The 20,459-nt window shown below is 56.2% G+C and overlaps 3 protein-coding genes across 7 annotated transcripts; 2 read left to right on the top strand and 1 right to left on the bottom strand.

Annotated features, from left to right (window-relative positions):
* The first annotated feature begins 143 nt into the window (after nt 1-143).
* On the top strand, nt 144-2,758 carry LOC121477074 (mannose-6-phosphate isomerase-like). Its single transcript, XM_041731289.1, has 4 exons — nt 144-207; nt 667-794; nt 1,718-1,918; nt 2,603-2,758. Exons 1-4 carry the CDS (start codon nt 192-194, stop codon nt 2,756-2,758), a joined length of 501 nt encoding a protein of 166 aa, XP_041587223.1. The 5' UTR covers nt 144-191.
* A 1,756-nt stretch (nt 2,759-4,514) lies between these two features.
* On the top strand, nt 4,515-12,750 carry MPI (mannose phosphate isomerase). 4 transcript variants are annotated; one of them, XM_041746459.1, is made up of 8 exons: nt 4,522-4,866; nt 5,425-5,552; nt 6,479-6,679; nt 7,364-7,505; nt 8,080-8,262; nt 10,426-10,599; nt 11,549-11,751; nt 12,082-12,750. In XM_041746459.1, the coding sequence occupies exons 1-8, from the start codon at nt 4,539-4,541 to the stop codon at nt 12,298-12,300; spliced, it is 1,578 nt and encodes a 525-aa protein (XP_041602393.1). In that variant the 5' UTR covers nt 4,522-4,538; the 3' UTR covers nt 12,301-12,750. The 4 variants fall into 4 exon arrangements, with proteins under 4 accessions (XP_041602395.1, XP_041602393.1, XP_041602394.1 ...); XM_041746460.1 differs by lacking the exon at nt 4,522-4,866 and adding an exon at nt 4,898-4,961; XM_041746461.1 differs by lacking the exon at nt 12,082-12,750 and having other exon boundaries at nt 4,515-4,866; nt 11,253-11,691.
* A 1,005-nt stretch (nt 12,751-13,755) lies between these two features.
* On the bottom strand, nt 13,756-19,422 carry FAM219B (family with sequence similarity 219 member B). 2 transcript variants are annotated; one of them, XM_041746466.1, is made up of 5 exons: nt 19,190-19,422; nt 19,003-19,090; nt 18,300-18,377; nt 17,835-17,883; nt 13,756-16,173 (listed from the first exon to the last, which is right to left on the bottom strand). In XM_041746466.1, exons 1-5 carry the CDS (start codon nt 19,380-19,382, stop codon nt 16,006-16,008), a joined length of 576 nt encoding a protein of 191 aa, XP_041602400.1. In that variant the 5' UTR covers nt 19,383-19,422; the 3' UTR covers nt 13,756-16,005. The 2 variants fall into 2 exon arrangements, with proteins under 2 accessions (XP_041602400.1, XP_041602401.1); XM_041746467.1 differs by having other exon boundaries at nt 16,033-16,173; nt 17,725-17,883.
* Nucleotides 19,423-20,459: the final 1,037 nt, after the last annotated feature.

The raw sequence follows: 20,459 nt of genomic DNA, 5'->3' as shown, positions 1-20,459 counted from the left end.
TTCCGCGAGCTCCAGGGGACCGCTCGAGGGCGGGCACGCGTTCAGAGTCCGGGGCGCGGCCGCAGCAAGGCCCACGGGCCTCCGGGGAGGCGCTCGAGGAACTACATTTCCCGTGAGGCTCTGGGAGCAGAGGGGGCCGCGGGGGCTGCCGGGAAGGGCCGACGTGCCCGGGCCGGGCGGGCAGCGCGAGGATGGCGGCTCCGCGAGGTGGGCTGTCCGCCGCGGGGCGGGGGCGCGCGGGGCGGGGCGCGCGGGGCCCCTGCGGACCCGGCGTGCCTGCCAGGTGGGACCCGGGCTTGCAGCCCCGCGGGTAGATGGGTGGGCTCCGGGCGCGACGGGGACACAGCCGTTACTGCAGCGCTCGCAGGAGGGTGGTGAGGGAGGAGCGCGCGTGGACTCGGACGCGGGGTGCCGTCTAGTGGGCGCCCCCTGCTCCCTGTCCGTGCCCCCCGCCGCCCCCCGCAACTGTCTGCCACGCGTCGGCGGAAGAGCCCTCCTGCCCGCTTTACAGATGGGAACGTCGAGGCCTGCGGCGGAGGGCCTGCACCCACCGTCTGCGGGACCCCCCCCCCCGACGGAAGCCGCAGCCCGTGTGCGGGTTCCCCGGGGCTGCGGGGCCAGGCCTCGGAGCGGAGCGGAAGCTGACCCGCCGCCTCCGCCCCCCAGTGTTCCCACTTTCCTGCGCGGTGCAGCACTACGCCTGGGGGAAGATGGGCTCCAGGAGCGAGGTGGCCCAGCTGCTGGTCAGCAGCGACCCCGGGGCCGCGATCTCCGAGGACAAGCCGTACGCGGAGGTGAGCCCCGGGCTGTTCCCTTTACCGGCAGGTGGGACCATGGGTTCCTCCACTCGGAGGGCCTGGGCCAGTCCCGTGGATCAGCCGGGGCGGCCGCAGAGGGAGGAGGCCTTGGCCCCCGGGACCCTGGCAGGTGATGAGCCCAGGTGGTGGCGCGGGAGGAGAGAGGCTTGGGCATAACAGGCTGGGATTTCTCCCCTTAGGAACTCTCAGCACTTGGGGATCCCTGTTGGCTCGGCGGTTTAGTGCCAACTTCGGCCCAGGGCGTGACCCCTGAGTCCCAGGATCCAGTTCTGCATCAGGCTCCCTGCGTGGAGTCTGCTTCTCCCTCTGCCTGGGTCTCTGCCTCTCTCTCTGAAAAAAAAAAAAAAAAAGAAAAAGAAAAAAAAAAAACAAAAACAAAAACAAACTCTCAGCACTTACTGAATTTTATTTTATTTTATTTTTTTTCACTTACTGAATTTTAATTCAGTCCTCTTTGACAACTGAAAATTTTACTTTGACTAGCCTTTACGTTTTAATAGCCTACAATATGCATTTTTTTTTCTGCCATGAGGTGACATAAACCCAAAGCACAGCAAGGCGTCTACTTTGGAGGCTGGAATAAATGAATGTTAAGCCTTCTCAGAGCCATGTGAGAGACCTTTTTAGTGACCTTGACAGGGCAGGCATCTTTCTCCTCACTGGACAGATGAGAAAATCCAGACGGAGTGACCAGAAGTAACTAGCCCAGGCCTCCATAGCTGGCTGGAGGCAGAGCCTGAACGGGGTCTCCAGACTACTGGTGTTCTGGGGTCCGTTGTCTTCCTGTATGTCTGTGATGGCACGAGCATGTACGCCCAGGCCTGGGACGCCCATCTCGGGATTCAGGTTGGTGGTGCCAGATTCTTCCTCTTTCCCTCCCAAGTTTACTGTTTTTCCAGTTGTGGATGGGATCCCACCCCCGGGGAGATGCCAAGATCCTTGACGATCGCATCTCACAGAAGACACTAGGCCAGTGGATCGCCGAGAACCAGGACTGCTTGGGCTCGAAGGTCAAGGACATGTTCCATGGCAAGCTGCCCTTCCTCTTCAAGGTGCTCTCGGTTGAAACGGCCCTGTCCATCCAGGCACACCCTAACAAGGTACAGGATCAGAGTTGGGGTGCAGAGCTCAGGATACTGAAGAACTCATCAAGGCCCTCCCACTGCTTTTATTTGCTGCTTTTACTCCACCCACGCCACCCTCCAGCCCAAAGCTAAATCTAGGCCTGACGCCTCCCAATTTAGCTCTGGAAGGCTAGATAGTGGTGACATAGGCTGGCAGCAAAGGTTCAGTGGGCAGCTGACCAGCCTGTGCCAGGGGAGCTTCTCTGTGCTCTTCCCTGGGTTCCCCTCATCCAGCCCAGGTCTACTCACTTGTGCTGTTTGTCCCGCTGGCTCTATGGGAGAGTTCACCTTCCAGGGCAAGGCAGGTGCCCTAGCTGTTGCCTCGGCTCCTAGGCATTTGTCTGTCCAAACGTCTCATTTCTAGAGGGCAGAATAAGACCCAGAGAAGACAAGGATTGAGCCAAAGTCACACACCTTGTTAGTATCCAAAGCGTGGCTTAGTGTTTGGGTTTCCTGATTCACAGTCCAGGCCTCTTAAAATCTCCCCCAGATTTGGCCCATGTTCCTCCCTGGGTTGGCTGAACCCTGAGTTTCTGCACTCTGCCCTGAGTGGGCTCATTGCCGAAAGCATGAAGCCACTGCTGTCTGGTGGGTGGGGCTGGTTCCTGCTAGGTGATGATGCACCCTGACTGTCCTCTTGTCCCTCTGGCCACCCCCCAGGAGCTGGCAGAGAAGCTGCACCTCCAGGCCCCACAGCACTACCCTGATGCCAACCATAAGCCAGAGATGGCTGTTGCCCTCACCTCCTTCCAGGGTTTATGTGGTTTCCGTCCAGTTGAGGAAATTTTGACGTTCCTGAGAATTTTATGCTGTTAGGCCAGTTCAGCCCTCCGAGACCCATCTTTCTCATCTCTAAAATGAGGCTAAAGGCACTACCTGTCTCATAGGGTGTCTTGAGAATGAAGTGAGACAATTCTTGAAAAAGCCTTAGCATGGTATTTATTATTATTTATTTTAATTTTTATTTATTTATGATAGTCACACACACACAGAGAGAGAGAGGCAGAGACATAGGCAGAGGGAGAAGCAGGCTCCATGCACCGGGAGCCCGACGTGGGATTCGATCCCGGGTCTCCAGGATTGCGCCCTGGGCCAAAGGCAGGCGCCAAACCGTTGCGCCACCCAGGGATCCCTTAGCATGGTATTTAGCACATAACGACACATGTTCACTGCTGTTATAGCTTGAGCTCTCAGCTAGGCACTGGCAGGAATGTGAAGCTGAATTAGATATATAAGGTCTAGTAGGGAAAAGAGGTCATCACTAGGAAAGTGTGATCAGTTCCACTATAGATAGATAAGAGGTAAGGATGAAAGGCTCTAGGCTCTCCAAACACACTATTTTTCTGAGTGTAAGGAGGGTGGCATGAGGTGGGGTGTGTCCCAAAGATCTGAGTTCTTTCTTCCCTGTACAGAGATACTATGAAGGAGTGACTCTACTTCTGGCTTTAGTGGTAGTGGTGGTGGGAGGTGCTCCAAGAAGCCCCCGTACCTACACCAATCCCTCATTCTGTTCCCAAAAGGTTCATATGGCTGGGGGGGGGGGCGGATGGAGAGGAGGAGAAGGAGAGAGATTCAAAGGTAGGAAGTATGTGGGATGTGCTGTTTGTAGGATTCTTGTGTTTTCCATTTTATTGTTCCTTAGAAGCTTCCTTTGAAATGCAGGCTGATGTATCTGAGCCAGGGGACCTCCAGGGAAGGTTGATGTCCATAGCCAGGCAGAAACAGAGAAAACAGCACCCCTCCTTTCCCCTCCGGGGTGTGAGGTAGAGACCGTGGGACCTGGGGAAACGGGAAGGGAAGCAGAGTCAGGACTGTAGCCCCTCATTCCCTGTGCCTCAGCTGACTGCCCTCCTCCTGGGCTGCTGACTGAAGTCCAGACGTCAGATCCTATTTCCAGAGGATTAGCAAGATTATTCCACAGACAAGGCCCAGCCCAGCCTCCGGCATGCGGAGCTCCACATGATTCTCTCTGACTTCTGTGTGTGTGCCCTGTGGGCAGCTCCGCCTGGAGGAGGGATGGGGTGTGTGTGTCTGTGTCTGTAGTATTTAGAGCAGAGAGGATCAGAGGAGCAACGCGCCCCATCCCATGTCACTCCCTAACATACCTGTTATTTCCATTTTATAGAGGAGGAAACTGAAGCTCAGACGGTAAGGTGCATGTGACATCTGTCATCATCAAGCACCAGTGAGCCCCTACTTACAGCAATTCTTTGCTACTGACCGAGGTACTCGGTAAAACCTGAAGTCCCCACAACAGTTTGCAAATTCGGCCCGCTGCCTTTCCCCTCTGCCCCCCTGGCGGGCACTCCCACCCCACAACACACCTGCTCACTCCGCTCCAGCCACACTGGCCTCTGTGCCACTTACTCCCGGATACAGCAGGCCCATCCTCGCGTTCCCACCACTGAGTCTTTGCTCAAGCTGCTCCTTCGGCCGGAACATTGCTGGTCACCTCCAAGTCTGTGCTCAAGCCTCCCCTCCTCAATGAGACTGAGACATCTTAAATCCTGCAAACTGCCTCCCACTCGCACTCCCCCACCGCTTAACTTTTCGTGACACTTACCTTTCAACATTTTATATGATCTACTTATTTATTATGCTTATTTGCCCGTCTTCTCTTCACCAGGATGTAAGCTCGATGAAGGCAAAGCTATCCAGGGATCTTCACCTTCCTTTCGGATGCACCGCCAGCCCTTGGAACCGCCCGTGGCATTTTTTTTTTCGCCCGTGGCATTTTGCCAGCGCTCAATCTGCGTCCGGTGAAGGGACGAGCGGATACGAGACGCAGGACTGCGGGCGGCAGTCTCCGGGCTTCCGCGAGCTCCAGGGGACCGCTCGAGGGCGGGCACGCGTTCAGAGTCCGGGGCGCGGCCGCAGCAAGGCCCACGGGCCTCCGGGGAGGCGCTCGAGGAACTACATTTCCCGTGAGGCTCTGGGAGCAGAGGGGGCCGCGGGGGCTGCCGGGAAGGGCCGACGTGCCCGGGCCGGGCGGGCAGCGCGAGGATGGCGGCTCCGCGAGGTGGGCTGTCCGCCGCGGGGCGGGGGCGCGCGGGGCGGGGCGCGCGGGGCCCCTGCGGACCCGGCGTGCCTGCCAGGTGGGACCCGGGCTTGCAGCCCCGCGGGTAGATGGGTGGGCTCCGGGCGCGACGGGGACACAGCCGTTACTGCAGCGCTCGCAGGAGGGTGGTGAGGGAGGAGCGCGCGTGGACTCGGACGCGGGGTGCCGTCTAGTGGGCGCCCCCTGCTCCCTGTCCGTGCCCCCCGCCGCCCCCCGCAACTGTCTGCCACGCGTCGGCGGAAGAGCCCTCCTGCCCGCTTTACAGATGGGAACGTCGAGGCCTGCGGCGGAGGGCCTGCACCCACCGTCTGCGGGACCCCCCCCCCCCCCCGACGGAAGCCGCAGCCCGTGTGCGGGTTCCCCGGGGCTGCGGGGCCAGGCCTCGGAGCGGAGCGGAAGCTGACCCGCCGCCTCCGCCCCCCAGTGTTCCCACTTTCCTGCGCGGTGCAGCACTACGCCTGGGGGAAGATGGGCTCCAGGAGCGAGGTGGCCCAGCTGCTGGTCAGCAGCGACCCCGGGGCCGCGATCTCCGAGGACAAGCCGTACGCGGAGGTGAGCCCCGGGCTGTTCCCTTTACCGGCAGGTGGGACCATGGGTTCCTCCACTCGGAGGGCCTGGGCCAGTCCCGTGGATCAGCCGGGGCGGCCGCAGAGGGAGGAGGCCTTGGCCCCCGGGACCCTGGCAGGTGATGAGCCCAGGTGGTGGCGCGGGAGGAGAGAGGCTTGGGCATAACAGGCTGGGATTTCTCCCCTTAGGAACTCTCAGCACTTGGGGATCCCTGTTGGCTCGGCGGTTTAGTGCCAACTTCGGCCCAGGGCGTGACCCCTGAGTCCCAGGATCGAGTTCTGCATCAGGCTCCCTGCGTGGAGTCTGCTTCTCCCTCTGCCTGGGTCTCTGCCTCTCTCTCTGAAAAAAAAAAAAAAAAGAAAAAGAAAAAAAAAAACAAAAACAAAAACAAACAAACTCTCAGCACTTACTGAATTTTATTTTATTTTATTTTTTTTTCACTTACTGAATTTTAATTCAGTCCTCTTTGACAACTGAAAATTTTACTTTGACTAGCCTTTACGTTTTAATAGCCTACAATATGCATTTTTTTTTCTGCCATGAGGTGACATAAACCCAAAGCACAGCAAGGCGTCTACTTTGGAGGCTGGAATAAATGAATGTTAAGCCTTCTCAGAGCCATGTGAGAGACCTTTTTAGTGACCTTGACAGGGCAGGCATCTTTCTCCTCACTGGACAGATGAGAAAATCCAGACGGAGTGACCAGAAGTAACTAGCCCAGGCCTCCATAGCTGGCTGGAGGCAGAGCCTGAACGGGGTCTCCAGACTACTGGTGTTCTGGGGTCCGTTGTCTTCCTGTATGTCTGTGATGGCACGAGCATGTACGCCCAGGCCTGGGACGCCCATCTCGGGATTCAGGTTGGTGGTGCCAGATTCTTCCTCTTTCCCTCCCAAGTTTACTGTTTTTCCAGTTGTGGATGGGATCCCACCCCCGGGGAGATGCCAAGATCCTTGACGATCGCATCTCACAGAAGACACTAGGCCAGTGGATCGCCGAGAACCAGGACTGCTTGGGCTCGAAGGTCAAGGACATGTTCCATGGCAAGCTGCCCTTCCTCTTCAAGGTGCTCTCGGTTGAAACGGCCCTGTCCATCCAGGCACACCCTAACAAGGTACAGGATCAGAGTTGGGGTGCAGAGCTCAGGATACTGAAGAACTCATCAAGGCCCTCCCACTGCTTTTATTTGCTGCTTTTACTCCACCCACGCCACCCTCCAGCCCAAAGCTAAATCTAGGCCTGACGCCTCCCAATTTAGCTCTGGAAGGCTAGATAGTGGTGACATAGGCTGGCAGCAAAGGTTCAGTGGGCAGCTGACCAGCCTGTGCCAGGGGAGCTTCTCTGTGCTCTTCCCTGGGTTCCCCTCATCCAGCCCAGGTCTACTCACTTGTGCTGTTTGTCCCGCTGGCTCTATGGGAGAGTTCACCTTCCAGGGCAAGGCAGGTGCCCTAGCTGTTGCCTCGGCTCCTAGGCATTTGTCTGTCCAAACGTCTCATTTCTAGAGGGCAGAATAAGACCCAGAGAAGACAAGGATTGAGCCAAAGTCACACACCTTGTTAGTATCCAAAGCGTGGCTTAGTGTTTGGGTTTCCTGATTCACAGTCCAGGCCTCTTAAAATCTCCCCCAGATTTGGCCCATGTTCCTCCCTGGGTTGGCTGAACCCTGAGTTTCTGCACTCTGCCCTGAGTGGGCTCATTGCCGAAAGCATGAAGCCACTGCTGTCTGGTGGGTGGGGCTGGTTCCTGCTAGGTGATGATGCACCCTGACTGTCCTCTTGTCCCTCTGGCCACCCCCCAGGAGCTGGCAGAGAAGCTGCACCTCCAGGCCCCACAGCACTACCCTGATGCCAACCATAAGCCAGAGATGGCTGTTGCCCTCACCTCCTTCCAGGGTTTATGTGGTTTCCGTCCAGTTGAGGAAATTTTGACGTTCCTGACAAGTAAGGTTGAGCAGAATGCTAAGAACATACATGTAGGGCCAGGATGCATGGGCTGCCCCAGGGCAGAGCGGGGACTGGAGCAGAGAACAGAGGTTGGGTGTGACGGGAGCTGAGGGCTGGTTGGCCCAATGAATTCTTTTTTTGTTTTTGTTTTTTTTTAGATTTTATATGAGAGAGAGAGAGAGAGAGAGAGCGCACAAGCAGGGGGAGGGAGAGAGGGAGAAGCAGACTCCCTGCTTTGTAGGGAGCCCAGCGGACACGGGGCTTGATCCCCAGACCCTGGGATCAAAACCTGAGTGAGCCGAAGGCAGACGCTTAACTGACTGAGCCACCCAGGTGGCCCAGTCCGATGAATTCTTGAAGCCGCCGGGGTGGGCCTGTGGGCCCGGGGTGGGCCTGTGGGGCTGGGTTCAGGTGTGGTTGCTGAGGCCGGTGGTGAGCAGTTGGCCAGAGCTTGCTTTGCGTTGCCTGGCTCCTTGGTTAGGGATGGGATAGGGGGCCTCCTCTAAGTTCCCACTTCTGCGGGTTCCGTCTTGCCATCCCTGAAGTGGTCACTGTCCGGGCTTTCCTGCAGAGGTGCCTGAGTTCCAGTTTCTGATTGGAGATAAGGCGGCAACACAGCTGAAGCAGAGCATGGGCGGTGACTCCCGGTCTATGGCGTCTGCTCTGCAGAGCTGTTTCTCCCACCTGATGAAGAGCGAGAAGAAGGTGGTGGTGGAGCAGCTCAACCTGCTGGTGAAGCGGATCTCCCAGCAAGGTGGGTATTGGAGGCCTGGGTGCAGAACCCTCCTGCCTTGCCCTGGACACTAGTCCAAGTTCTCAACCCTTCTGCTCTCCTGGAACACTAAAATGGACCTTAGATGACTTAGGTGTTCTATTAGCAAGTGAGAATATTTTTGTCTTTGTGGAGCAGGGCGCTAGGTTGAGTGCTGCTTCTTCACCGGCTCTTTTCTCTAGCTGACTGGAGAGGGCTTGGAAAACTATTAGATCTTCCCCCTAGGCATCCTGAGACCTCCCCAGCCCAACAGTTGCTCCCCATGGATGGATTTGTACTTTGGGCCTAGACAGCAGGAAGGGGACAGGGGAATCTTCATCCCTTCTCCAAAGGCCAGAAGCCCAGAGCTTTCAGTGAGTAGATCCTTCCTTTTTTTTTTTTTTTTTTTGGTTAATCTATACACACACACACACACACACGTTTCCTTAAACACCTGCTCTGTGCCCAACCTTGTGCTAACTAAGGAGAGTTCAGGAAATGACTGTGATGGGTGTGGTTGTCACATTTGGGTTGGGGAGTCAATACAAGTAGTGTACAAGATAGAGCGGACTCCAGCTAGGAACTTATGTGGCACACATGATGAAGCCCCAGCCCCTTCTCTAGGAGACCCCAGAGCTCTTCTGGTTCTCTCTCTACACATTTTCCTGCTACCTCTGAGCCACAGAGTACTGTTTTACCCAAGCATATCCTATGTGGGTTTTGTTTTTTTGTTTTTTTTTAATAAAGATTTATTTGAGAGCACAGTGTGATAGAGCAGAGTGTGGAGGAGGGGCAGAGGGAGAAGGAGAAACAGATCCCCCCGCTGAGCTGGGAGCCTAGCATGAGGCTCATCCCAGGACTGAGATCATGACCTGAGCCACCCAGAAGCCCCTGATCCTATGTTTTCTTGGTGGTTTTTGTTTTTTGTTTATTTTATTTATTAATGAGAGAAACACTGAGAGAGGCCGAGACACAGGCAGAGGGAGAAGCAGGCTCCATGCAGGGAGCCTGACGTGGGACTCGATCCCAGGACTCCAGGATCACACCCTGGACCGAAGGTGGCATTAAACCACTGAGCCACCCGGGCCGCCCACTTTGTGGTTTTTTGGTTTAGTTTTTGCTGTTGTCTCTGCTTGCATGCCTCCACTTGAGGGCTTCTTGTACTCCCAGCAGAACAGATTACTCTCCTGGGGGCTCCCTGTTCCTATGTGAGGTATAGCCTTCAGCACCTGTGAGTCTGTCATCATATGCACACTTGTGAAAACTGGGGTTTTCTGCAGGCCAGACACCTGTCTCCTTGACCTTTGTGTGTTCCCAGTACTTAGCACAGAGCGGGTGTGCGTGTCTTCGTGTGAAGACCCAGAAGCACCCTTCAATCCAGACAGAGCAGCTGGTTTCTTCACTTTGGCACCGACACATCCAGCTTTTCCTTACTCTGCCTTTCCCCCATTCTCTGCACACTCAAGAGGGTTCAGCTCACACCTTCCCCTCCCCTAACTTCCAAGCCTTCCCTCACTACTTCAGCCCAGGTTGAGCTCACCCTCCCTTGGTCCGTCTCAGGACACAGTTTTGGCACATTCTCTCTCTTGTCATCTGGGGTGACCAACCATCTTGGTTTGTCTGGGACTTAGTGATTTTCTGAGACACAGTACCTTCAGTGCTAAGAAAGGGAAAGGCCTGGGCTATCTGGGACAGCGGATCACCCCACATGGAACTCTTGGGTTATCGCCTAGAATGATTGAGCTTCTACAGCAGTGGCTCTCAACCAGGGGACATCAGCAGTTGTCTAGAGACATTTTTTGTCTCAAAACATGGGTTAGGGTGCTAGTGCTACCTTGTAGGTAGAGGCCAAGGGTGCTGCTAAACATTGTACAATACACAGGACAGCCCCCGTAACAAAGGATTATCTGGCCCCAAGCTTTAGCCCTTTTGGTGGCTGGGGTATTGCTGGGCATACAGACGGTCCGAATGGAGAAAATGGCATCTGTGTGGGCTGGAAGATCAAGGAAGGCCGGCCCCCAAAGGGTGGGGACGTGGCTAGGAGAACATACCCACCAGTGTCTGGATTCCTCTGGGCAGGGACTTGCCCAGGACTCGCTGGCCAAGGTGGAGTTGTGAACACCACTGAGTGTTCCTAAGTGGCCTCACGTGCTCTGTGACCCTCAGTGGCTGCTGGGAACAACATGGAGGACATCTATGGGGAGCTCTTACTGCAGCTGCACCAGCAGTATCCAGGTGATATAGGATGCTTTGCCATCTACTTCCTGAACCTGCTTACCCTGAAGCCGGGAGAGGCCATGTTTCTGGAGGCCAATGTGCCCCATGCCTACCTGAAAGGAGGTGAGCCATATTTGTCGTTTTTGGGTGTTTTTGTTTTTGTAGATTTTATTTATTTATTCATAAGAGACACAGAGAGGCAGAGACATAGGTAGAGGGAGAAGCAGGCTCCTCGCAAGGGAGCCTGATGCGAGGACCCTGAGGTCACGCCCTGAGCCAAAGGCAGACAGACGCTCAACCACTGAGCCACCCAGGTGTTCCTGTTTGTTATTTTTTTTTTCTTTTTTAAAGATTTTATTTTTAAGTATCTCTGTACCCAAAATGAGACTTGAACTCAAAACGTGGAGATCAAGATTTACGTACTCCACGGACTATGGCAGCCAGGTGCCCCAAGGTGAGCCCCATTTTAGCAGTGATCCCCACTACCAAGCTTTGCTTCATCATCTAGATAAAAGGGGGAAGGGGTGGTCAGAGGAAGATCTTTAAGGTCCCATCCAGCTCTGGCCTAGGGTTGGGCAGGGTAGTGGCCAGTAGGGTGCAGAATGCCAGCTTAGTGTTGGACAGTTTGAACCTTCACACGGTCCTTGTGAGGTCACGGTAGTCTCATGCCAAGCCCTGTCTGCATGTGTGGGAACAATGTGAACCCAGGCTACGTGGGATCAAGGCTGTTCTCTCCCCTGCATCACTACCTTTGCATGTCTGTTTTCCCCACCTAGAGATTTTTACATGAAAACAAGTTGCCACAGAGAGGTGTCACATCTGGACTACTGGCTGTCTATCCTCATGGACAGGATTCTGTGGTAGAACGGAGTCTGGGGCTGACAGGATTCCCCCTGACAACAGTGGGCAACCGACCACCTGTTTTTTGCTATCTGGTATCTTAGCCCATTCTCCCAGGTTATGCATTTCACGCATTTTTTGCTGCACTCTGCAGGCGGTTCACGACCCTCAGGTTAGACCAGCCCTTCATCCTTCATCAGGTTATTAGTACATGACAACTGTCTGTCCCCAGACTGTGTGGAGTGCATGGCGTGTTCGGATAACACTGTTCGTGCTGGCCTGACACCCAAGTTCATTGATGTGCCAACCCTGTGTGAAATGCTCAGCTATACCCCCACCAAGGACAGGCTCTTTCTCCCAGCACGGAGTCAGGAAGACCCCTATCTCTATATCTATGACCCCCCTGTGCCGGACTTCACGGTCATGAAGATGCAGGTGAGTGGGGTGGCGGCAGTGGCTGTGGTGGGGTCTTGTATGGCTTGAAAAAGCCTGGCAAGGGCCACAATGTAGAGTACACCGGTAGCTGGGTTTCCTTATAAGCGCACTTAGAGGAGGCCAGTGGGGGGCAGGGATGAGGATGACAGGACATGGCCAAGGGCCCTGCCCATTCCCTTTGTACCAGGGACCAGACAGGGCCTGCATGCTGACAAGAGCCTGAGCAGTGGGGGAGAAGAGCTCTCCTTGCTGCCCTTGAGGCTGTCCTGGGCCCGCTGGGAGCTGCCGGGAAGAGACCACCAGCTGCATCGTCCTGTTCTTTCTGCCCAGGTCCCTGGCTCCGTCGCCGAATACAAGGTCTTGGCAGTGGACTCCGCCAGCATCCTCCTGGTTGTACAGGGGAGAGTGACAGCCAGCACTCCTACAACCCAGACCCCAATTCCTCTGCAGCGTGGTGGGGTACTCTTCATTGGGGCCAACGAGAGGGTCTCCCTGAAGCTTGCCGTGCCCAGTGACCTACTGCTGTTCCGTGCCTGCTGCCTGCTCTAAAGGCCGTAGCCTTCCTGGCTCTCCTCAGGCCCAGCTCCAACCCCTTCCCTGGTCTGGAGCTGGGTATGCCCTGAAGAGCAGGGGTAGAGTAGTGAGCCCCAAGGTAGGGACTCCTGAGCAAGCCTAGGACAAACCATCTCTCCTGGGAGGAGGACCCTGATGGGGACAAAGACCAGACACTCCCCTGGTCTTCTCACCGTACTGGAGCCAGGCCCTGCTCAGGGCGGAGGCGGCAGCTCTGTTCCAGCCTACAGCATTAGGCAGGCTGGTAACATCTAGGATTAGCTCAGGGTCAGTCACAGCAAGAGGGTCATTAATTTAAGAACAGGTTTCCAGCCCTGGGACTGCCCATTTCCTCAGCTGTGAAGGAGGGCAGAGCAGGCCTGTGGCCTAATATTGTCACCCTCTGGCTCTGTCAAAGCAATTAAAGATCACTTGTGTTGAGGCTCAGAGGCAGAGCAGTCTGCTGTCTGCGTGCCAGTCTCTGAAGTGGGCTGATGGGGCCCTTCCTGGGTGTCCAGTTTTTGCTTTAATTCCTGCCCCAACAGCTCCCTGAGGTGGGTATGTATGAAGCCCTTTTATAGGAACATCTGGGAAGGGATCTGAAGATGTGGAAGGTGGATCTAAAGATAGTGCAAGATTCTCCAGTGCTTCCACTCAGCCTTAGGGCAGGGGTCAGCATGCTAAGGCCAGCAGGCTGCCGGAGTCCAGCTGCTTTCAGGCTCCAGTGGCAAAAGGAGATGCATCAGACTATCTGGCCTCCAAGGCCTAAAGTATTGACTGGCCTTTCCAGAGAAATTTGTCAGCCACTTTAGGACACATTCAGTCATCATACAAACGGATTTGGGGACAGGATGACCCAATCTGTGTTGGGAAGAGAAACCTAGCTACTTTCCCTAAACCGGCAGAACACATATAGGATGTCTATTCACGCTGTGCCTACTACCTTCTAGACACGCATGCGCCTCTGCAGGAAGCGGCCCCACTGTTTTGCCACTGACTAGTCAGGTCCTGTCACCACATACGAGGTGGAGACTCCCGTGGAGTAAGGGTTTAGACCAGCACAAAAGGATCTTTCAGGGCTGCTGCCCGTACCAGACGCCCTATACGATGAAAATCTAGAGAATCACCTTCAGAATGGTTCTGACTAACCTATTCTGGGGTTTCGTGGCCTCGAAGTTTTTTTCAGCTAAAAGCAAAAGCCAACCTGGGAAAGGAAAGGGTCTGCAAGATGGGACGTCCTCTAAAGAAAAGTGCTCTGCACAGGCCTGCCAGCCTCCAGTGAGGCCAGCCTGGAAATGCTGCCCACTGGGAGCTGCAGGAAGAGGCAGGTCTCAGGAGGAATGGCCACGGGTGGGCAGGGGGGACGGACCTCCTAGGCTCTTCATTTCACAATTCAGGGGGCTGTGGTCTAACCCTTACTTTCAAATCCTGCTGCAACAGAGACCGCCCAACTAGCATGACTGTATTTATTCGTACAAACTTTCAGAGTTGTGGAAGCCTAAGCCAAGAGTTCCGTAGCGTCCTCTGTAAACACCACACACCTACTTCCCTCTGGGAGGTTAACTGCGAATACACCCTGGTCTCCCCAGGACAGGCACCTGCAGGATACCTGGTGCTCTGAATTAAGGCAGTTTGGCTCTAGGCACCTTGGTACCTTTATTGGTGACATTTTATTTAGCCTGGGACCTCCGGCCCCAAACAGACCATTTCTACCCTGTCTAGCTGCCAGGTGCCTCCAACTTTCTCCACAAAAGTAATGACTTCCGCACAGAACCAACCACTTCTAGAACATCCTCTCCAGGAACAGACTCAGGCAAGTAGATAGCGTGGACTTAGAGTAACAACCATCTGGAGGGCCTTGGTCTTGGGGTCCTGCTGCCACCTTCACCCACCTAAGTGCTGCACCTAAGTGCTCAGGTCGTTGTCCTAACCACTCCCCCCCCCCCCCCCCCACAGATGTAGCCCCACCACTGGGCTTCCTGCTACCACCACACTCTCTTCACACTGCCCTGGGTGGTGCCCTCTGTGCACTTCTGTACCTCTGCAGAAAACAGAAAGGCCTGCACAAAGTGTTCCGCATGTGAAGCACCCGTGTGGCGCTGCAGTCCCACCCCTGACACCATCTAGGTCTAGTCTCCAGACCCTGACCTGCTGTGTCTGTGGCCTCGGTCCCATCTACCTCCTGCTGTGATGCTACTGGATCAGAAGTCAACCACAGCCCCTGGATACCATACATCCTTAACTTCCTAGCATTTGACAGAAGCACCAAGATAGATGCCTGCGAAGTACAGATAGATCATCCTAGTTATCTGACAAGGGCTTTTTAACTGACCACCTCAGCCTTCCAGTCACCTCAGAGCAAGAGTTCACGTCATCCTTCACACCTCTGGAGGCCACGGGACATCAAATAAAGCACCAGACCAGGCACTTCCCATGTAGGGCCCACCCCCCAATCCTCATGCCCCTTAGGCTGGGAACCATGTCCACTCTCACAGTCCTCAGCATGGCTCTGGGTGAGATTCTCCCCCCCCCCCCCCAAAAAGAAACCAATTCTAGAGAGGACTGGTATAGCGAGAGATGCCATCTGGGGTAGGGTATGGCCACTGGGGAGATTATGCTGGTCTCAGCCATGTTCACACTGAGGGTGGAGCTGGGTTGCCCCAGAGGCTTACTTGGGAGGCCCATGCTGGAGTGAAGGGACACCCTCCGCAATGGCAGGTTATCTCCTTAGGGAGGGGCCCTGGGAGCTGGCACGGGGCCCATCCTGCCTGTGAGTCTCTGTCCACATCAAAGACCCACACAGCAGAGCCAGTACACTTCTCACTCCTTGCTAGTTAAGATCCAAAAGCTAAATAGGAAGGCATCTAACTGCTTCCTGCAGCTCCCTCTGCTGGTAACCTAAACCTGCAGGCTTCGGGGTGAGCTCCAGTCCCTTCACCCAACCTTTACACTCAAAGGCTGGGTGTTGAATAACCTAAAACCAAGGCAAAGGATGGTAACCAAGGAAAGATAAATAAATAAAATATGTACATAGTGGAGCAATTTTTCTCCACCGGGTGGAGGGATTACTAGGAGCCCTGATCCTGCTGTGTGTGATCAAGCAACCTGCTGTACTCCCTGCCATGGGCAAATAGGTGCAAGGGGATGAAGGCCAAGGGGCCCTGCTTTATGCTTTCTTGAGTGCCCCCTCGTGGAGCCAGGAAGAGGGAGCATATGGAATTTCTTAAGCTGAACTGAAATAGTTCAGTTCTTTTTCAAAGACCCCCCAGCTAGAAGCTGTAAAGTGCTATTTTCTGCTTCCATACAACACCGTCCAGCATAGCCTGGCCACAAAAGCTTTCTCCCTCCACAGAGGGGAACAAATACAGGTCAAGATATGTGCAAGTTTTCCTTAGCCAACCTGTCACCACCAGAACCAGAATTCCTGTGTGCCTGCCCTTATTAAAGTGGTTTCTCCAAACTCTGCTCTAATACCAGAGGAAAACTGCAGAGTCCCGCCTATCACCGCATGGCCCAGATGGGGGCCTCTGGCTGAGAAGCACCAGGTAAGGCGTAACTGCAGGTCATTGACCTTCTTCCCAGAGGATCAGTACCTGCAGTGATTCTGAGGCTGATGGCCGTCCCCACTGCACTCTGTGAACTAAGAAGGGTCCACAGGGCTCTGCAGGCATGGTGAACAGGGCCCATCTTAGGGGGTTATGTCTACTGGAGAGTACAGGAGGAAGAGTCCCCAGGACAGCACCAGCAGCAGGAGCACGCTGAAGAGGCCATAGGCTTGGGAGGAATGAGGTCCAAGTCCTCATCATCTGGAATCTCATCCAGGTGATACCCATCTTGAAGCAGCTGCCGGCTCACATCCTGGTTCACTTGCTAAGGGCAAAAAAGGAGAGAACTGTAAGCCAGGAGGCAAAGCAGAAACAACTGCTGCCCAAAAGGCAGACCTACCTACCTTCGCTTACCAGAGCTTCCTCTCCATGCTCCACCCTCAGGCCAACTCCATGCATCACTGGACTACAAGAGGAAGTGCCTGTGCCTCACCCAGCAGGGAAAGGCCCCAAGCAGGGGCACCTGGGTGGCTCAGTGGTTGAGCATCTGCCTTTGGTTCAGGGCATAATCCCATGGTCCTGGGATCGAGTCCTGCATCAGGCTCCCCCCGGGGAGCCTGCTTCTCCCTCTGCCTCTCTCTTTGTGTCTCCAATAAAAAAAAAAAAAAAAAAAAAAGGCCCCAAGCAGCCTAAGCCAGTACTCTCCAGGCTGCACTATCACTAACCCCCAGGGGAGCTGTTCTCACTAAAGAATCCTTAGACATCTGATGTAAATATCAGATTCCAGATTCTGTTTGAAAGTCAAGGGCCTGACTGTTCCCACTGGGAACCTAAACTGGTCCCTACAAAGGCTGAAGAATATGGGACAATGAAACCAGGACAATGAGGTAGAATAGGAGTTACATAGGAACAGGGTGGGGAGCAGCCTTGTCTGCACTGCTGGTTAAACATGCAGCACCTTTATGCCAGCAGAGCCCGTTCCCTGCAAAGTGGAACCTGTCAACCTAGATTTACCAGTTCCATTGAGCAGAAGGACTAGGAGACGGGGAACAAGGTAGGACTTTCTCTGGCTCTTGGCTAATTTTTCTTTTCTCAGTTTTAACAATCTTAGGCACCCAGATATTCAAGAAGGAGAAAATTTACAAACTGCTTCTATTCTCTTTGGCAGAAACTCAGGGGGTTGGCCAAGGGTTTTCTGAACAAGGAAAAAATAATAAAAGTGGCGTACAGTCCAGTCATGTCTCCAGCACCTGGCCTCTAAGGTGGTAAGCTGCACATGCCAGAACTTTACACCCCTGTGTCTCTGTCTGGGACCATCACTCTGGAAACATGTCCAGAAGGCCATCCCACTGGTATCTCAGTCGGGAGTTCCCACTGATGGAACAACTGAAAGAGCACAAGTTGTCTGGACTGACTAGAAGAAAATAAGACTGGTGGAGGATGGCCAGGGGAGGGACAGGAATGCTGATCTCAGATAAAAGGCAATTAGAGGAAGTGAGACTAGAATTACTGCGAGACACTGGAGGGCAGGCCTAGGACTGAGTCCATCCTGCAAGAGACATTTCAAATAATAAGGAAAACTTCTCTAAGAGCTACCTAAGGAGTGTGTGCGTGTGTTAGAGGGATGGCAGGCAGCAAGGCTTCTTGGAGGGAGTGAGTACTCAGTTGCAAGAAGCATTCAAGCAAGAAGAGGCTGGTAAACACTTAGGTGGGATTTATCCAGAGGACTCCTTTCCTAAGTGGTCACCTGGGCTAGAAGACTTGTGAGGTCCTTACAGCCCTAAGGGTCTATGGTCTTCTGGATTTGAACAGCTTTCCTCAGACACCTATATCTCTGTTGGGGGAGTAGGGCAGAGTAGAAGATTGGAGAACCGACCGGAAGTCTGGGAAAGTGCCGTGTATACAGCAGGCACAAGACAAGCATTTAGCAGTGGCGGTGACGCTGCCTGCAGCCTGGCCCCGTGCAGAAAGGCGCTCTGGACTTGCCTCTGCAGAGGAATACCCGGAGGAGTATCTGGATTCCAGCTCCCCATCACTAGGAGAAGAGGAAAACAGTCAGTTCAGGGGGGATGCCTCTGGAGCACAGCTGCAAAGGCCAGGTAGAGAGCATGCAAGGGGGTCCGGAGGACTTGAGATCTGAACACCACAGGTCACAGAACGCAAGCCCAGAACCAGGAGTACCACTGGCTCTTTCTGCTGGGTCCAGCGGGGGCGGGGGTCACTGTCGCTGACAGCGAATACGTAAGGAGGGAGGATGATTTCCCCACTCGCAGTTAGTGCTCTAAACAGAAGAGCAGCATGATCACCTGAGTCCTCTAACCAGGCTATCCTGGGAAGGGATGATGCTCTCTAGAAGACAGCTCTGGTACACGCAGGGAGGGTCCTGGACGAGATCTGCAGTGGGACCCACGTACCTCCCCAAGGGCCATTTCTGGGGGGGGGGGCACTCACCTGTCAGAGTCGAGGGACACCAGGTTTTCATCTGGACTCTGACTAAGGGCCGTGTAGCCCTTGTTGAACTTCACCGACCTGGGGGGAGATGGGAAGAGAGCAGGCAGAGATGAAGCACCGCCGGTCACCGGGAGGGAGGGCCAGAGCACCGGCCCTTACGGGGGAGGACGGGCTGCGGGGCTCCCGCCTCGCCTCTCCGCCCCGCGACCCGCGGCCCGCGGCCCCGCATCTGGCTACAGCCGCTGGGGACAGGCGCTTCGCTGCGGCTCCGGAGGGAAGGCCTGCTGCTTCCAGAAGCGGGAACACTGCCCACCGCGCCGGCCTGCAGCGGAGGGCGGGGAGGCTGCAAGTCCGAGGCCAAGTCTCCTCTTCACGCCTCTCGGGTCGTAGCTTACGGGGAAGAGGCGCCGGCTCGGCTCCTGCCCGGCCTCGGAGCTCAGCCCCTGCGGAAAAGGCGAGGGAGCCCGGCCGCTCCGGCGCTTCCCCGCCCCCCACCCCCGGCCCGGCCCGGCCCGGCCTCGGCGCCCTCCGCAGCCCCCCGCGGCCCCAGGGCCCTCGCGTGACGCCGTCACGGCCCGAAAGGGGGAGAAACTTAAAACAGCGAAGCCGACGGGCTGGCGCCAGGCTGCTCGCTGGCTGGGCCTCGGGCCGGGCGCCGGGGCCTCCCCGGACGCCGCCGCGCAGGAGGGGCGCCCGCCGAGACCTTTTCGCGGAGGAGTCGGGGCGGGGCGGCGGCGCCCCCAGCACGCCTTTCCTCCGCAGAACCGCCTTGGCCAGGTCCCGGGGCTTCTCTGCAAGGCAGACGGCGCGGGTCAGCCGGTCCTCCCGCGCCGGAGCCCGCGGTCCCCGGGCCGCCCCCCGCCCCCCGGCCCCCGCCCGGCCGCACTCACGCAGCTTGGCCGGAAGGGAAGGCGCGCGCGTCACCATGTACGGGCCCCTCTTCTCCACGGCCGCCGGGGGCCGCTCCGCCGCCCGGGCACCCCCGCCGCCGCTTCGGCCGAAGGGCGGCCCGGGGGCTCCCGCCGCGCCCCCCGCGGTCCCGCCGGGCCGAGGTCCCGGGCCGCTGCGGTCCGCGCTCGCCATGCTGGGCCCTGCGCGCCGCCGCCGAGCCCCCTCCGCCGCCGAGCCCGCGCCCGCGCCCGCGCCCGCGTGGAGGCGGCCCTCCCGAGAAGGGCGGCGGCGCGCAGGCGCGGACCCGGCCCCAGCCTTCCGGCGGCGCGCTCGGGGCGGCCGCTCGCGGCCAGGGGGCGCGCGGCGAAATGGAGGCCGGGGCCGGGGCCCGGCGGGCCGCGGAGAGCGGGTGAGGGCGCTGCGGGCCCGCGAGGAGCCGCCCGCGGAGGCCGCCGCAGGCTCACCGGCCCTCGGGCGCCGCAGCGACGCCGTCCTGGTCCCCGGGGCCGACACTGGAGCAGGACTGTGTGCCTCAGGCACATTCGGGAAAAGGAATTTAAAACGAGCTTTTGAATCATCAGAAGCACAGAGGAATGTTTATTTTCGTAGATTCCAGCCTTTGAAAAAAAAAAAAAAGTTATTTGAAAGAGAGCGAGCGCGCACCGCAGCCAGACTCGCGGCAGAGCAGGCAGCGGGGCTCCATCCCGGACCCCGAGGCCGTGTCCTGACCCGCCCGGCCGCCGGCCTCGGCGCCCCCACCCCCGTATTGCACATTCGGAAACAGCATCTAGGACCTTGAACTCAGGACCCTGACATCAAGACCTGCAGTGAAAACCAAGACTTCACCCCTTAGTGGACTGAGGCACCCAGGCGCCCCCACATGGCTCGAGTCCTCTCGACTTCCCAACGTGACCAGTTGTTATTCCTGTCATGCAAAGGAGATTTAGACTTGGTCAGATTCAGCAGTTGAGTGGTAAACTTGGGATTTGAATCCAGCTCCCTGGAATGTTTTTCTCATGCCCATGAGAAATGTTTTTCTCCTGGCTATGCTGCCTGTTAGACTGATGGGAACTTCTCCAAGGGCCAAAGAAAACGATCAGAACCCACATGATGTCACAAAATCTCCAGGAACTTGCAGAATATCCTCATTCATGACCCTCCTCCATCTCCCATCATTAATGATCAGCTAATTGCTATGTGATTGAACATGACCCCTGAACCCAGATTATGTGACCTGCCAATAACTCATTTCTCCATTTCTTCAGCAGT

Source organism: Vulpes lagopus, chromosome 2 (assembly GCF_018345385.1).
Source record: "Vulpes lagopus strain Blue_001 chromosome 2, ASM1834538v1, whole genome shotgun sequence".
Lineage (NCBI taxonomy): Eukaryota > Metazoa > Chordata > Mammalia > Carnivora > Canidae > Vulpes > Vulpes lagopus.
The sequence above is the reverse complement of the archived record's forward strand: the minus strand, read 5'-3'. Positions and strand labels throughout refer to the sequence as shown.